The following is an 18375-nucleotide window of genomic DNA, read 5'->3' as shown; positions in this document are numbered from 1 at the left end:
GAACTATATCCAGAAACTTCAGCCACCTCTGCTCTGCTGTCATCCTCATCAGTATTCCCCCTCCAATCCACCTGGGCGAACGCCTCTTTCAGGCCTCGTAATTCCCTTTATTCCGCTCTAATACTGATACATGTGACTTATGCTTCTCCCTCTCAAATTGCAGTATGAATTCAATTATGATCACTGCCTCCTAAGGGTTCCTTTACGTTAAGCTCCCTAATAAGATCTGGGTTATTACACAACACCCAATCAGCCTTTCTCCATGTAGGCTCAAGCACAAGCTGCTCTAAAAAGCCATCTCATAGGCATTCAACAAATTCCATGTCTTGCCATCCGACACCAACCTGGTTTTCCCAATCCCCTTCAGGTTCCTGGGAACCACCATCTCTCAGGATCTGAAGTGGGAGCAGAACATCAGCTCCATCCTGAAGAAAGCCCAGCAGCGGATGTATTTCCTGCGGCTCTTAAGGAAATACGGTCTGCCTCAAGAATTGCTGCTGCAGTTCTACACTGCAGTCACTGAGTCTGTCCTGTGCACCTCCATCATTGTGTGGTTTGGAGCCGCCACCAAGCAGGATAGAACCAGGACCAAGCAGGATAGAACCAGACTACAGCGCACAGTGAGGACTGCCGAGCGCATCATTGGAGCCTCCCTGCCCTCTATTGTGGACCTGTACTCTTCCAGGTTGAATTAGAGGGCGGGGAACATCATAAAGGACTCCTCCCATCCTGCGCACGGACTGTTTGATCTGCTTCCGTCTGGTAGGCACTTCAGATCCCTCCAGACTAAGACTAATAGACACTGGAGAAGTTTTTTCCCTACTGCGGTCACTTTGCTGAACAGTTAACTGCCGGTTAACTGTCGGCTAACTATTACTTGGATTGCACTACCTGTATGTATAATCAATATTTTCATTTATATTTATCATTATTATTGTTATGAGCAGAGAGACAACATCTGCCGGAAGTAAATTCCTTGTATGTGCATAGGTACTTGGCGATTAAAGTCTGATTCTGATTCTGATATTGAAATCCCCTATTAAAATTGTGTCATTACCTTTATTACGTGCCTTTTCCAGCAAATTTCCAATCTCAACCCCTCATCTTGCCTACTATTTGGAGGCCAATATCTGATTCCCATAATGGGTTTTTTACCCTTGCAGTTTCTTAACATCACCCACAAAGATTCAACATTCTGTAACCCTATGCCACCTCTTTCTAAAGATGTAATTCCATCTCTAACCAACAGAACCACAGCATCACCTATGACTTCCTGCCTATCCTTTTGATACCAAGTATATCCTTTGATGTTAAGCTCACTACTATGGCCTTCTTTCAGCCATGACTCAGTGATGCCCATGACATCATACCAGCCAATCTGAGTTGTCCTGAAGACTCAACACTATCTGACCCCTCCACCTATCTTTGTATTGTCTGCAAACTTGACCACAAAGCCATCATTTCTGTCATCTCAATCACTGACATTTTGTGTGGGAAAATAAGTAGTCCCTCCACTGATCCCAGTGGAACACCACTAGTCACTGGCAGCCAACCAGGAAAGGCCCCCTTTATTCCCACTCTTTGCCTCCTGCCCATCATCCAATCTTCTATCCATACTAGTATCTGTCCTGTGATACAATGGGCTCTTATCTTATTAAACAGACTCATGTGCAACACCTTGTCAAAGGCCTTCTGAAAATCCATGTAAACAACATCCACTAACTCTCCTTTGTCTATTCTGCCTGTTACTTCCTCAAACAATTCCAACAGATTTGTCAAGGGAAATTTCCTCTTAAGGAAACCATGTTGACTTTGGCCCATTTTATCATGCGCCTCCAAGTACCCCAAAACCTCATCCTTAATAATGGACTCCAACATCTTGCCAATCATCGAAGTCAGGCTAACTGGCCCATAATTTCCTTTCTTCTGCCTCTCTCCCTACTTTAAGACAGGAGACATATGCAATTTTCCAGTCTTCCGGAACCATTCCAGAATCTAGTGATTCTTGAAAGATCATTACAAATGCCTCCATCATCTCTCCAGCAATCTCTTTCTGAAACCTGGGCTGTCATCTAGCTGGTCCAGGTGACTTATCTACCTTCAGACCCTTCAACTTCCAGTGCATCTTCCCATTCGTAATAGCAACTACACTCCCTTCTGCCCCCGATGGGCTGGAATATTGCTAGTGTCTTCCACAGTGAAGACTGATTAAGTTTGTCCACCATTACTTTATCCCAAATTACTGTTTCTCCAGCGTTGTTTACCAGCAGCCCAATTTCCACTCTTGCCTTTCTTTCTTTATATCTTAAAAAAAACTTTTGGTATCCGCTTTTATATTACTGGTGATCATATCTTCATAGGTAGATGAGTTCATGTACCTTGGGAGTAAAGTCAGCACTGATGGAGATAGTGGTAAGAACGTATTAGCAAGACTGTCTAAAGCAAATCAAGCTTTTGGCAGTCTCAATGCAGTTTGGAAATCCACACAATTCAAACTTAAACACCAAAATCAGAATTTTTAAAAGCAACGTCCTAAGCATGCTACTTCATGGAAGTGAATGTTGGAAGATGACGAAAGACATCTGCAAGAAACTTGAAATGTTCCAGACAAAATGTGTACGACGTATCAAGATCTTCTGGCCTGATAAAATCAGAAACCAAGACTTGCTTACATCTTGCAATATGGAATCAATCTCAGTTTGTGTGAAAAGAAGACGATGGAGATGGCTGGGCCATTTAATGAGATTGCCAAATGATCAACTAGCAAAAGTAGCACTGAGGTGGACCCCACAGGGAAAGCGAAGTAGGGGCAGGCCCAAAGTGATGTGGCAAAGGTCTGTGGAAGCAGAACTGAAAGAAGTAGGCATGAACTGGGTAACAGCAAGCAGCAGAGCGAAAGACCGGCAGAAATGAAAGACCCTTATGGAGGCCCCACGTGCCACCTAGGCACTAAGGGTTCAGACGCAACGTGACGCTACCTTCATATTTCATCTTTTCTCTCCATGGCTTTTTTAGTTGTCTTTGGTTTTTAAAAGCTTCCCTGTCCTCTAACAATTCAGGGGGGCCTGAATATTACACACATCTCTATCTTTTTACCCTTGCAGTTTCTTAACTCTACCCACAAGGTTTCTGTATCTTCCAGTCCTAGGTCACCTCTTTCTAAGGATTTGATTTTAAGTCTTTTTAAACCAACAGACCACTACCTCTGCTTACCTGCCTATCCTCAACTCCCGAACAATGCTCTCTCAGCTACGACTCAGTGATGCCCACATTATACCAGCCAATCTCTAACAGCACTACAAGAACATCTAATTATTCTGTATACAGCATGCATTCAAATAGAATACTTTACTGACTTCCGGTAAGATGGCGATTGTTTAGCTGCTCCGAACTTTTGTTCCGTTACTGTCGCTACCTTTGCACTAAATGTCTCCATTTTTTAAACCTTAGTTAGGAATTTTTTCGGTATCTCTTACTTGCCAGTGAACATATCGAACTTACAATGTCTAGCAAGAGTTCTAAATCCGGGAGAAAGGAAGCTATGGCTCCCTCAGACGAGACCCTGGCTGCGCTTCGAAAGCTCTGAGACTAAATTTTAAAGGAATTTAAAACCGCTTTCAAACGGTTGGAAGACAAACTGGATCGGATCAACGATAAAGTGGACAAGCATGCCGAACACCTATCTCATATCGATTCGACTTCTGAAGATTTAGAAAGTCGTGTTCGATACTTGGAGACTCTCTGTTCCAGCTTAGAGGAAAAATGTAACAAACTCCTTTCCAAAATGGTGGATCTCGAAAATCGCAGCAGACGCTGCAATCTCAGAATTCTTGGATTGCCAGAGGCAACCGAACAGGGATCAACCGTGAAGTTTTTCGCCAAGTTTCTCTGTGAGATATTCGGGAAAGATTTGCTTCCGAACCCGCCCAAGCTCGAACGGGTACACAGAGTTTACGTTCCCCCCGGAATTCTGGGCTCCCGTCCGCGACCAGTAATCTTGTGTTTCCATCAATACCAGGTAAAACACAGTCTGATTGTAGAGGCACGTCGCAGGGGGTCTTTTCCTTTCCAGGATACAACCATTCGCTTTGTGGAAGATTTTGCACCCCAGACCTTAAAGATGCACGCTGAGTTTAAAGGCGCAATGAAAGTGCTTTTTGATCGTGGTTTTAAACCCTCTCTTCGCAATCCTGCCGATCTACGAATCAAGCTTAATACCGGAAAATACAAGTGGTTCAAATCAGTGAAGGAAGCTGAAGCATTTGTGGCAAGTCTTCCGGCTATCCAGTCATCTTCGGAATCTGATCGGACCTCCTAAAATGGTGGATAAGTACTCCTCGTAGTAAAATTACTTTTTCTGGACTCAGACTTCACTTGAATCACTCAGACATTATTCATTGAAACTCTTAAGGGCTGTTGACAATCTCTCCCGGGATTTGGTGTGTGTGTAATCTATTTTTATTCTTGTATAACTTTATCTACAGAGTTCTACAACTGACTCTAACTTGTTTTGGAGGTTCGAAGTCTTTAGTGAAGGCCTCCCTGTTTGTTGGCTCACAGCTTAATTGCTGATTTATTTTTCCTTTTTTAAATATTTATTTATCTTTTTTTTCTTTTCTTCACCCCTTTTTTCTAATCTCTGAATTTTTTTCTCTCCTCTCTGTAAATGGTTGATAAATACTCGTCTTGAATTTATAATTTTCCCCTTCCTCTCCTTTTTTCCTTTTTTTTAACCTTTTTTCCCCCTTTCTCTTACTTTATTCTTCTATAATTTTTCACGGGTAGGTTAGTTTTGGTTTTCTTCCGATTTTCTCTGTATTAAGTTTTATATTTCTGCAGAAGGTGTTCTAATCTGTAGTTATGTTTTCTAGTGCATAAACTAGTTACTATTTGCTATGGTATTTATACAGAACTGTTGTTAATGACACAGATCTGGAAATTGTATTTGGGTTAATTTTTTTGGTAGAGCTAGCTACTTGTTTTGGTAGCCGTCTAGTTTTGGGTTGTGTGCATGGGGTGGGTTTTCCAGTTCCAACATCACTCACTGTATTTATTGTTTCTCTTTATTGCTCAGGACATGTATATGTTTTGATTTTACGAGTCTATGTTTACATCTCTGCTCCCAGACTGCTATTGTACTGCTTGACTTTTTATATGCCTGCTGCCTTTTATGCATTAGTAATTGATAATGGCTAGTGCACTTAAATTCGTGAGCTGGAATGTAAAGGGATTGAATCACCCTGTTAAAAGGAGGAAGGTATTCTCACATATCAAACAACTCAAAGCTGACATTACTTTCCTTCAAGAAACTCATATTCGTTGTTTTGATAACTCCCGGCTTCTGTCAAAGTGGGCGGGTCAGCATTTTCATTCATCCTTTGCCGCTAAAGCTAGGGGAGTCTCCATTCTTATTAACTCAAATATTCCTTTTGAACTCCATAATAAAATATTTGATACAAATGGTTGTTTTATTATTGTTTCTGGTAAACTATATAACACTAAAGTTGCACTAGCAAACCTGTATGCCCCCAACTTTGATGACGTTAACTTCTTTGAACGGTTTTTTCCCTCACAACCAGACTTAAACTCATACTCTCTTATACTGGGTGGTGACTTCAACTGTTGGTTGGATCCTAAACTGGATCGATCGTCCTCTGTTACCAGATCACCTACTAAATCTGCCTTAGCTATCCAATTGTTTCTCTCTAATTTTGGTATCTCTGATATATGACGTTTCCTCCATCCTACGGAGAGAGATTATTCTTTTTTCTCAAATGTTCACCATACCTTCACTAGAATTGACTATTTCTTACTCGATAACCAACTTATCCCATTTGCCCACTCTTGTGACTATCAGAGTATACTGATCTCTGACCATGCCCCAATTACCCTCTCTCTGAACTTTCCTGGTCTCCCTCAGAGGAATAAACACTGGCGGTTTGATTCAACTTTATTATCAGATGATGATTTTGTAAAGTTTATTAAGGATCAGATAACCTTTTATTTTAACACTAATACATCACCTGAAGTGCCATCCCAGATTGTCTGGGATGCCATGAAAGCATATCTGAGGGGTCAAATAATCTCTTACACAGCAAATCTCAACAGAAGATCCCATGCAGATCGATCAGACCTCATTAAGCAGATTAAAGATTTGGATCAAATATATGCCCAAACTAAGAACCCTGAATCATACAAGAAGCGCGTTGAACTCCAAACTAAATTTAACCTTCTGTCCACTCAACCTGTCGAACGCCAACTTCTCGAAAGCAAGAGTCGCTTTTACATTCATGGGGATAAGTCTGGTAAATTCCTAGCCAATCAGCTGAGGCGTTCCAAAGCCAAACAACATATTACAAAGATCCGGAAGGAGAACGGAGACTTTACATCGGATCATTTAGAAATTAATGACGCATTTAAAAATTTTTATTCTCGGCTTTATTCCTCTGAATCTCTGAATGACAATATCTCTGTTGATCAATTTTTACAGAATCTGAATATCCCCTCACTTTCATCTGATTTCAAAGCCAAACTCAATGCGCCTATATCATCAGAAGAAATATCTTTTGCAATTTCTGCACTGTCCTCAGGGAAATCTCCTGGACCTGATGGGTTCCCTGTAGAATTTTATAAATCATTCTCTTCACTTCTTTCTCCTCAGTTACTTTCAGTATTATCTGACTCGTTTAATTACGGCAAATTGCCACCCTCTTTCAATGAGGCATCTATTATTCTTCTTTTAAAAAAGGGCAAAGACCCAACAGAGTGTTCCTCGTACAGGCCGATCTCTCTGCTCAATGTTGATGTAAAGATCTTAACTAAAGTGTTGGCTCATAGATTAGAAACCTTTATTCCCTCCATTATCTCTGATGACCAAACAGGCTTTATTAAAAACCGTCTCCCTTTTTTTAACATTCGGCGTCTATTTAATATCTTATACTCAGCTCCAACTGGGACTCCTGAATGTGTTATTTCCCTCGATGCGGAGAAAGCATTTGATCGTATAGAGTGGAACTACCTTTTTGCAGTCTTAGAAAAATTTGACCTCGGCCAAAGTTTCATCTCTTGGATCCAACTGCTGTACCTGTGTCCTACTGCTTTTGTTTTAACTAATTTTCAGAAGTCCCAAGTATTTAATCTCAAACGTGGCACCTGTCAGGGATGCCCCTTAAGTCCCTTTCTCTTTGATTTGGCTATAGAACCTCTGGCAATAACATTTCGAAACTGTCCTGAATTGACCGGGATTTGGAGAGGGGGTGTTGAGCATAAAGTTTCTCTCTATGCTGATGACTTATTACTCTTTCTCTCAAATCCATCTACATCCTTACCTCTAATGTTTTCACTTCTTGACCAGTTTAGCCAGATCGCTGGCTATAAACTTAATTTACATAAGAGTGAACTTTTCCCAATTAATAAAGAAGCACAAGAACTAATATTTCGTGATCTCCCTTTTAAAGTAGTCCATAATCAATTTACTTATCTTGGAATTACAGTCACAAGGAAGTTTAAAGATCTCTTTCGTGAAAACTTTGTCAATCTTTCATATGCTATAAAACAGAGTCTGGTACAATGGTCACCTCTATCTATGTCTTTGGTAGGTCGTATTAATGTTGTTAAAATGTATGTTCTCCCCAAATTTTTATACTTATTTCAATCTATCCCAATTTTTATTCCTAAATCCTTTTTGATTCCTTAGACTATTATTTTGTCATATCTGTGGCAGAATAAGCGCTCTAGAATTAATAAAATCCACCTCCAAAAATCTAAAAAAGAGGGTGGCATGGCTTTACCTAACTTTCGCTTATATTACTGGGCAGCTAATATACGTTGTGCTACCTTCTGGTCTTTCTTCCACGGCCAACCCGAGTGCCCTAACTGGGTGGCAATGGAGTTGAGCTCCACTAAAGAATTAGCTATATCTGCACTTCTTGGCTCTGCACTCCCTAGTAGTCTGCCCAGATCAATAGCTAATCCTCTTGTTAGACACACTTTGCGTATATGGGCTCAGTTCAGGAAATGCTATGGTTTCCAGGGGTTTTCCGTTTCTAGCCCTGTCGCACATAATCACCTTTTTTTTACCTACTACGTACGATTCAGCATTCCATGTTTGGTATAGGAAGGGCATTAGACATTTTGAAGATCTCTTCATTGATAATCGCTTCGCTTCTTTTCAGCAGCTCTCTGTTAAGTTCAACCTGCCTAACGCTCACTTTTTCAGATATCTCCAGATCCGACACTTTATTGCTCCTTTAATTCCTAACTTTCCTGAAATGCCTGCGAAAAATGCTATGGACCTATTTCTTTCCATTAATCCACTAGGTAAAGGTTTAATATCAATTATCCGAGATAAACTAGCAGCCTTACGACGGGTCCATGTGGATAAAATTAAAATGGCCTGGGAGCAGGATTTAAATATCTCCTTATCCGAGGAGAGCTGGGACTCAGTTCTCAAATCGGTTAACTCAACCTCTCTTTGTGCTCGCCATTGCCTTTTACAGTTTAAGATTGTTCATAGAGCCCATATGTCTAAATCTAAACTATCTCGATTCTACCCTGGCATTAGTCCGCTCTGTGATAAATGCAAGAGGGGCGTGGCCTCTCTCATCCATATGTACTGGCTCTGTCCTAGCTTGGAGAAATTCTGGAAAGATGTCTTCACTACATTATCGGGTATTCTGAATCAGCACCTAGAACCAAACCCCTTAATTGCTCTGTTCGGTTTTTGGGGTGAGACAGATTTATGTCTGGGTCCGACCAAATGCCGAATACTATCCTTTGCCTCTCTCCTGGCTAGACGCTTGATCCTCCTTAGATGGAGAGATGTTGCCCCGCCCACTCATGCGCAATGGCTTAACGACATTATGGCCTGCTTGGACCTCGAAAAAATTCATTATTCAGTTCTTAATTCGGATCTAAAGTTCCATAAGGTCTGGGGACCTTTTATCGAGTACTTTCATAACCTTCCTTTTGACTAGGGTTTTTTCTTTTTTTTCTTCTTTTCGGTCCCTTGCTTTCAGCTCCCTTTTTTTTGGTAGTAGGCATTATTATCCTCTGTTGCTAAGTGTATTCACAGTCTGGGAGTTTGACTGTCCTGACCTATACTCTTTATATTGTGTTGTGGTCGGTCTGGAGTTGTTGTTTTTTTTCTTGTGTTGTGGGGCTTGGGGAGGACACTAAGCTTTCTTGTCTTTAATTTAGGTGCTTTTTTGTTAAATTCTCTTCCTTTGTAGCATATTGTTATTGTATGCTTAATTTTGCACTGTATTAATGCTCCTCATTAGGATTTGGGGTTTTTAATTTGTATAATGTTTTGAAAAACTAATAAAAAAAATAAAAAAATTAAAAAAAATAAAAAAATACTTTACTGTATTCATTACCCTTTTCAATTTTGCCCCTATGTTACACCTCAACTCATCCCACTGACTGCAATTTTGCCCTATCATAAGCCTGTCCTTCCTTAGCCTCAATACACAATGCATCGGCTTGTATATCAACTGCTTCACCCTCAGCACTATCATTCCCAATAATGCTCGATGAAACCAAGTTCAATCTTTTTGTTTGCAGATAGCTTTACCTCACAACAGCATTCAACAAATCCCATTTAAAGAAAATAGGCTCATGTACATTCTACAATGCTCAGTTCAAACAAACTATTGTACTGATTGATGTAAAAGCCTGTACAGTTACCCTGGAAATCTTACCACTGGGATATAAATCTACCATTTTTTTTCTTTGAGAAGAAAGAACTCACAGGCTGTACGGTTTCTTGCCTTTTCACACACTTTTGAAAATGCCATGAAGTTGTTCTCTTGGGATTTTGGGAAAAATATCTCCTTTGAGGTGTAATTATTCAATGCTGATTAATAAAAAGTCAAAGAATTTCTCTATATTTAAGAAAGAGCAGCAGTGGGTGAAGGTCTAAAGCTAAGTCAAGCACCAACCTTCTTGACAACAATTTTCAGGTAACTTGATGAGGAAAGAATGAACACACACACACACACACACACACACTCTAAAGTGTATGCAGTAAATAAAAATTTAGAAACAGCAATTCAAGAACCTGGATGAATATCCAGCTTTATTTACATGCAAAACAGAATGACAAGATAAAACTAACTTGCTCATAACGCAGCTTTAACATTATCAAATCATGCAGTGATCTGGAAGTCCTTGGCCATGTAACAATCAGAACATACTTACCAGGTCAAAATTAATTTAAAGTTTACTCAACAATATATTAGCATTAAATTAAGCCATTAAAATGGCATTCCTTGCAACTTAAAATCTCTTGCAGTTCACGTACTTGTGAATGCTTACCAGCAGTCCTCCAAATCCTTGCTGCCTTTCACATACGTGGTCTCCTGAAAGTACATGCAATTCTCGATTATCACATGTTGTCATTATATTGAAAGGGAATTGCCATCTATTTCCTTTGCCTCCATAAAATCTGCACCTACCAGTACCATTGCTAAGATTCATCCATAACAAACAACAACTTTAAAAATACAATCAGTGATCAAAGTTAAAAAGGCATTTTCTATCCAGTTTCTCTCATAAACATACAAGACCTTACTCAAATATTCATTGCGTTCTTATTTCCTGGAGTGTTTGGCTTCATGCCATATATATCAGTTGCTTGCTATGTGCCCGTCGTGGCTGCTCCAAATTAAAAACATTGTGTAATGGCACATTGCTGTTCACTCTTTCACTCAAGACTCTGCTTTTCATTTTTTCTGGTTGCTCTGAAATCAAATGTCAATAAAAAATTATTTGTATCAGGCTTATGAATACAGACCGCTGCAACTCCTCCTGGTTCATGTCTGCCCACTGCTCCTTCCTCTCTTGTAGACTGAATGGCATTAAATTACTACAAGCTATACATGGGATATGTTCCTGCTCTTTCTGCCAAGATCCTACATAAATCTGAGAAAATGAAGTTAGATCTATAAAAGGTAGAGTAAATAGGGTGATTAATAAAATGCTTAGTACTGATAGAGTAGTACTCAGCACATAAGTGCTTAGCAATTATAGCTTAATAATTGCAGCTAAGTGCTTTACTGTATGTTTATAGGATGCTAATTTGGTAAAATCATTTAAGCAATATTTATGAGAATCAGCTATAATTTGATTACAAATTTGATATTTCTGGCTTTTCCATTTAATAATCCTGTGAAAATAATTTGCAAAGTAAAATGACAATTAAACGTGAAATGTTGCAAACAGAATCAGACACTTTTGGGGAATGATAGCAGTGCATGCTGATGCTGTGATGAATGATATCATCTTTTATTCTGACACAGTTATTTAACGACCATTTTTGCTTTGAATTCTGTCTTGCGCTCATAAAGGAACACTGTAAAGTATCACTGGTCATTTTGGGTTTCTACCCAACCAGAAGCTGCATCAGCAAAAACCCCAATACATCTTCATAACACAAGAAGTGACTAAACCTTCAAAGTGAGTCTGTAGGTTGTGGAATCAGTTCAGAGTTGAGGAGAGCGGCGTTATCCACACTGGTTCAGAAGCCTGATGGTTGAAGGGTAATAACTGTTTTTTAAAATGTTTCTGTATATTTAATGATGGGATACAAAGCCAATAAATAACGAACTATATAATGCAACATGTGGAGCAGAGCTGAATTTCAAATTTGCAATAAAGCAGAAAGGAAAAGTTCCTATTTGAATAAAAGATTATCCAAATAGGGAAATATCAAAAACAGACAATTAATGCATGGCAAATCAAGTACAGTAAATTAAGGGTGTGAAATGCAATGGGTTAAATTCTACAACTTAGTGACACAATAAAGCTGTGGCTATTCTGTCTTCTTGCATAGATGGTTCGTTACCTGTTCAGCTGTTACCACCAAACTGAGAACAAAAAGAATTCAAGAACACAGTCGCGAACAAGAGAAAATCTGCAGATGCTGGAAATCCAAGCAACAGACACAAAATGCTGGAGAAACTCAGCAGGCCAGGCAGCATCGATGGAAAAGATTACAGTCGATGTTTCGAGCCAAGACCCTTCAGCAGGACTGAAGAACCCAGACTATTTTATTATAAGATGACTTTTCAGTTATAATAAACACAAAAATACTATTTCTCTCTTCAGATACTGACTGGCATGTTTAGTGGTTATTAGAATTTTCAATTTTTCAAATATCCAATGTTCACTGAATTTAGTGAATTTCATATAAAATATGATTCTGTTCAGATACACTAAATTACAACAGAAGATAACTTGTTATTAAAACCAGAATCAGTTTTTTTTATCTCTGTCATATGACATGAAATTGTTTTGCAGCAGCAGTATGGTGCAAAGACAAAATTACAAACAAAAAAATTAATGAAATAAATAAATGGTGCAAAGGAAACAAATAACGAGGTCATGCTTTTGCAAAATATTTCTGCATATATCCTATCAACCTAATAGTTCATATCCAGACAATGCATAGCGATACCCACTGAATATACCAAATACAATTTAAGACTAGCATATGTAACTTGCTGTGGGTACTGCAGATTTCTCATCCTGCCACGGTGCTGGATTTAAAAGAAAATCCAAAATCATATTCTGTTACGTGCAATGGTCAAGTTAATCCATGATTGGCATTTGAGGCTTCAGATATTTTCCTTGAACCATCACTATCAATTCACAGATACCTACCTGAGCACTTCTTATGTAAAGTAAAAGCCAGTGAGATCAAGTGGCTGCAGTCAGATAATGTTCATGGCCTTCTTGATATAATGCTAATACTTGTAATTATCTAAAACTGCCTATACTGCCATCAGTTGCTGTTACAGGCAACAAGACTAAGTCAGTGCAATCCTTCCCAATGAGTTTAACACAATCTATGCATTTTGAACAGAAGGGGATTAGAATGTTATCACCCACCCTGAAAGCATCCAGTGCAGCTAAACCCACACGAGATCTGTCTTCTGGAGAGTAAACCCATAGAGAGCACCTGGCCTTGATCCCGAACCTGCCTGTGTCCTCAGATCCTGCAACGATCAGCCGGTATTATCCTAATACCCAGGAAAAACAAGTCACTCTGTAGTGCCTTAATGGCTAATGCACAGTGACTTTGACATCTACTATCGTGAAGTGACTTAAGAGGCTGGTGATGGCACGCATTAACTCCAGGCTTCTCCGCAACCTTGAGCCAGTGCAAATCCCCCTCTGCTGAAACCAGTCGACTCACCCCACAAGGAACATCCGGGAGCAGCAGAACAGTAAAGATATCAATGTTAGACTAGTGTTTATTGACAACCGCTTCACCTCCTTTACTTCCTGGCCAACAGATCTAAAGCAGCAAAGCCAGACAGCAACATCAACAGTGCTGAGGTCGAGAGGGTAGAGAGCTGCAAGTTCCTCGGAATAAACATCACCAATAGCTTGCTGTGATTCAACCACATAGATGCCACAACCAAGAAAGCTCACTAGCAGCTCTTTCTCAAGAGGCCATAGAAATATAGCACAGTCCCCCTTTGACCCTCACACCACAGAAAGCATCCAACCCAGATGCATCACAGTTGAGTATGACAACGGGTCTGCCCATGACCACAAGAGGCTGCAGAGAGTCAAGGACACAGCTCAGCTCATCACGGAAACCTTACAGCCTCTGCATACAATTCTTGCAGCCAGCGTAATCAAAGACACTGCCCATTCTCTCTTTTCTCCTCTCCCATTTGGGCAGAAGATACAAACACCTGAAAGCACGTACCACCAGGCTCAAGGACAGCTTTTACCCCACTTCTTTTAAAACTACTGAACATTTCCTCCATGTGATAAAATGGACTCAATCTCACAATCTACCTCATTATGACCTTGTGCCTTGTCCACCTGCACTCTCTGTAACTAAACTTATTCTGTACAGCTCATTTTACCCCTTGTACTACTTCAAAGCACTGCTGTAAAGAAACGATCTGTAAAATCCGCCTGCAAACTCGGTCATATCAGTCCACTTGACAATAATAAATTAATTTGCCCTCCCTGCTCGACTACCTTCAACTCCACAGAACTGATACATTTCAGAAGTGCCATTGATAGACATGCATTTTCATGGATTTGCAACCTTTGTCAACTCTGAGCTTAGTCTCAGAACTTTTACATACTAAGGGTATAGGTGTCATGGCATATGGGCTCAATTATGAAGTTTGCAATGTAGCCTTACCTAATCAGGAGAGAGATGTGGGTTTGCTCAAGCATATTCGGGTAATATACAGCCAATGTACAATAAGTTTGATCTAAATTACTTCAATATTCAGGCCAAAAATTATCTGTTTAATACTTCCACTCTGAACACCACTCAGTCCACACAAACTAGACACTGCCAAACTACATGATTATGAATTTCATTTCGTCGGTTGACTGAGGAATGAAAAAAAATGGTCATTTACACATTGTACTGTGCTGTAAAGTTAACAAATTTCACGACATATGCTGGTGATTATTATACCTGATTCGGAAAAAGTAGAAAATTGTGCACCAGTAACTTTAGCAGAATAGCTTTCAATACATTAACAACATAATAAATACATCTCTCATCCATTGATACTAGCGAGTTCTGGATGTTATCTGTTTCCAAAAGGACACAGTCCTTCAGAGTCATGCTGAGAAGATGGAAAAGCTCTACATCCTCAAGGATTATTTTCCGAGTAACAGGCATAATTCAGAACTGAGACTATCTCATGTCATTCAGTTGAGTTTTATGGCTCATAAAAATTAAGATGTGTCAGGAAATTTTTCAGGATTGTGCATGCTATTCTCAACCAAACAATGTGAGGATTTGTGATAAAGGAAAAAAAATCAGGACAAGTTTGCATTGCAAGTCAATATCTTGGAACACAGTGCACCTCAGTAAGCAATTTGAAAAGTGCCAGTTGACCATTCCACAGTTTATGAAACTCAAAATTGGACCAACTCCCAGGATGAAGTGCATGGAAACCAAGCTGCCAAGCTGTGATTTGATACTTAGGAGTCACAGAGCAACACAGCACGGAGACAGGCCCTTTGGCCCATCTAGTCCAAGCTAAGCTAGTGATCAGTCTCGTCCTGCACCTGGACCACAGCTCTCCATACACCCATGCCCCATTCAAATTTCTTTTAAATGGTGAAATCCCACCGGCAGGCACTTCTGCCGGCAGCTCCTTCCACCACCCTCTGTGAAGTGCCCCCTCATGTTCCCCTTAAACCTTTCACCCTTAACCCATGACCTGTTGTTCTAGTCTCACTCAACCTCAGCGGAAAAAGCCTGCTTGCACTTACCCTATCTATATTCCTCATAATATTGTATACTTCTGTTAAATCTTCCTTCATCTTCCTGTGCTTCAGGGAATAAAGTCCTAACCTATTCAACCATTTCCTATAACTCAGGTTCTCAAGACATGGCAACCTCCTTGTAAATTTTCTCTGGAAGCTTTTCAATCTTACTGCGATCTTTCTTGTAGATGGGTGACCAGAAATGGACACAATACTCCAGAGATTTGAATGGTTTAACCAACTATGAATAAGCTTGATCTATCTCCCCTGTAGTCAGGATATTAGAACAATTCTCTCAGGTTTTACAGTGTATTCTAAAGTTCATCTTGCAGATCAATAACCTGACTGAAGGGTAGACACAGGAGACTGCACATGCTGGAACCTGGAGAGGGGGAAAACTGTCAGAGGAACTCAGCACATCCAGCAGCATCTGCAGGAGAGGAATGGTCAACCGGTCAGGTCAAGACCATGAATCGGAACAGAGTACAGTATGAAAGTGACAATGAGAAGCACTTGGGAGAAATTAAGCGCAGAAAGAAGGTAGGAGTGAAAATGCGTGATGGGGAGGGTGGACTAGAAGATGATCTGAGAAAGGGGACAAAAAATTGGGAGGACCAGAAGTGGATTGGAGAATGAGAAGAGTGGCACAGAGGAGGTAATGATTACATGCAACTGGAGAATTCAACGGTCTTACCATCGAGTAGTTTGGCACACTTAAAGGATGAAGACAAATAGATCAAGTTTGTGGTAAACTTGATTCTAACAATCATGCAAAGCTGGTCCAAAGGGGGCAGAATATTGATAATCACTCAAGGTGAACTCTCTAATGGGCAGGTTGCTCCTGGCTGGCTATCAAATTATTTACTAATTAGTACAGGCAGTTGGCTAAATAGGAAGAGCTTTGTCCCAATTTAAAATCGTCAACACTTGGATTGGTAGAGGATATCCTCGGGAGAAAAGGGTTTTCTTTATCATTAAAAACAGCTATTCAATGAGAGGATTTTTCAAAATCTCGATTACAGAATGAAAAAAAAGCGAGTAAAGTGATTCAGCAAATGACAAAACAAACCAATTCTATCAAACCGCGTTTAAAGTTTTAACTTTGACATAGTTACTACAACTAACGATTGCCAGGGGAAGTAATCGGTAACTCCAATTGCCGGCTGCCATTTAAACAAACAGGTTTTTTAAAAAAAATTCACAAAATGAAGCAAAAGCATGAAATAGACTAATGAAATAGCAATTGCATTCACTCCAAAAAAAAACCCCAACCCAAACATATTCCTCTCGAGCACTCAGATTACCTGCATCGATTTTGATACAGCTTTAAGCGCGATGAATCCGGTGCAGTATTTGTTACAGTTATACATACAACGCTGGAATAAACTGAAGAGTCAGTAGTAAGCATTCAAATTCACCCTGCAACGTAAAACCAGAGAAGGGCGTGCTGTTCTATCAAATGTAGCCAAGGAAGGGACGGGAACAAGGAAAACTCAGCTTGCGTGCGGGAAATCTCCAGCACACTGTGCAGAGCAGCCGCCGCCCGGACGCACGGCGTTGATCTCCCCGGGAAGCTGCTCGAGAAAGCAGCTCCATTCCAGTTAAACCAGCGGGCAGTCACGGGGCTACAGCACCCCAAATTCAAACGCACCTGCAGAACATCTAGAATAAAACCACAAAAAAAGGATACAGGGTTAAGAGGAAAATAAAATCAATTACCAGGCGCATCTTGGCGTTTCCCAGGCAATGAAACTGAAGGCAAGGATTTCTGCAAGAATCGGCTGGCTCTCCAACCTCTGGTGCGCAGTGCACAGTCTTGGAGTGAGAAGCTCGGGTGTTATGCACACCGTGAGCATCTGAGCGACGCCGTCAAAGCGAAAGCACCCACCCCACAGGCAGCAGAAGGACTAACCAAACACACCAATGAACTCATTACAATTTGGGAAGTGAATCGGGAGGGAAGGTTGGCTTAGCGCAGGCGTTTGGTCATGCTCCAACAGCTGCACAGAAACGTGCGCCTTGCACCCGTCGCCGTTCAACATTCAAAAGTGCGCACGGGGTGGCATTCCCGATGCATTCGGGCACTTTGTTCGGCGGCGATTTGCACTCTCTTTAGAAGTGCAATGATTTCAGATCTAACTTGTAAATCCAATTCCAGCTGTTTCGTCCAAAAGCCAAACAGATTGTATTTTAAAAGGGTTTAAGGTTTTCTATTGTGCCGAAGGCCATATGTTAAGTTTTGTAGACTTTTGAGAATACAACATATAAAGTTCCCCTTTGTTTCTTTTTCTTGTTATTGTATTGACACGGTCAAATTAATTTGTATCCATTAGAATGCTAAAATTAACGTGATTTGTCTTCCATTTACTAATTACACTGGCATTCGAAATGTCTCCTTATTAATGCAAATAATTTTATAAATGCAAATATGGTTCTGGTAATTTTAATCGAAATGATACATTTCAGTAAAACCATTCCACAAATAAGGCTTTAGGTTGACACTCCAAATCAGTACTGAGGGAGCGAAGCAATGTTTGGGAGTGGAACAAAGAAATGCAGCCGGGATTCTTTTTGCACTATTCAGATATGAAATAGAGCACTTCAGAGTGCAACATGACAGCAGCCATTTCCAGGTCAAATCACATCAGCGAGCAAATTCAAATACTCACTTTCAGTCATCATATGTGACAATGATACCATTTCATGCCAGTCATTTACATACTGCAGCATTCTATAACCACATTCGGAATTTAAGCACCCAGCATTGGTTATTCCTGGAATAATTATGCTCACTCAGAAACTTTACTATTTAAATGTGGGCTTCTTGAGCAAGTTGCAAATCTGTACAGTACCGGGAACCTATCAGTACAAGTTGCTTTTTATTATATTTAACTGGTTTGTGGCTTCTCCCACTGCACTGACATACACCCCATGACTTCTGGTCCTAATATCAGATTACCTCCTGCCCCTAAAGGCGTTATTTGAGACAAACATCCCTTCACACACCACCTCCAACCAACTGCACACCTTCCGACTCCCTACAACTACCTTCCAATCACAACCACGTCCCCAGTTGCTGATTCTTTTCACACCTTAACCCCCAGACCTATCCCATTT

The 18375-nt window shown here is 40.3% G+C and overlaps 1 protein-coding gene across 1 annotated transcript in view; it reads right to left on the bottom strand.

The window, feature by feature from the left end:
* schip1 (schwannomin interacting protein 1) overlaps nt 1-17091 on the bottom strand; it is an 878565-nt gene extending 861474 nt beyond the window's left edge. The window contains exon 1 of the mRNA XM_073040992.1: nt 16978-17091. Coding sequence (XP_072897093.1) covers nt 16978-16986 — 9 coding nt within the window. The 5' untranslated portion in view covers nt 16987-17091. The remainder of the gene's footprint in view (nt 1-16977) is intronic.
* Nucleotides 17092-18375: the final 1284 nt, after the last annotated feature.

This window comes from Hemitrygon akajei, chromosome 3, assembly GCF_048418815.1.
Source record: "Hemitrygon akajei chromosome 3, sHemAka1.3, whole genome shotgun sequence".
Taxonomy (NCBI): Eukaryota; Metazoa; Chordata; class Chondrichthyes; order Myliobatiformes; family Dasyatidae; genus Hemitrygon; species Hemitrygon akajei.
This window is presented reverse-complemented; position numbering and strand designations above follow the sequence as displayed.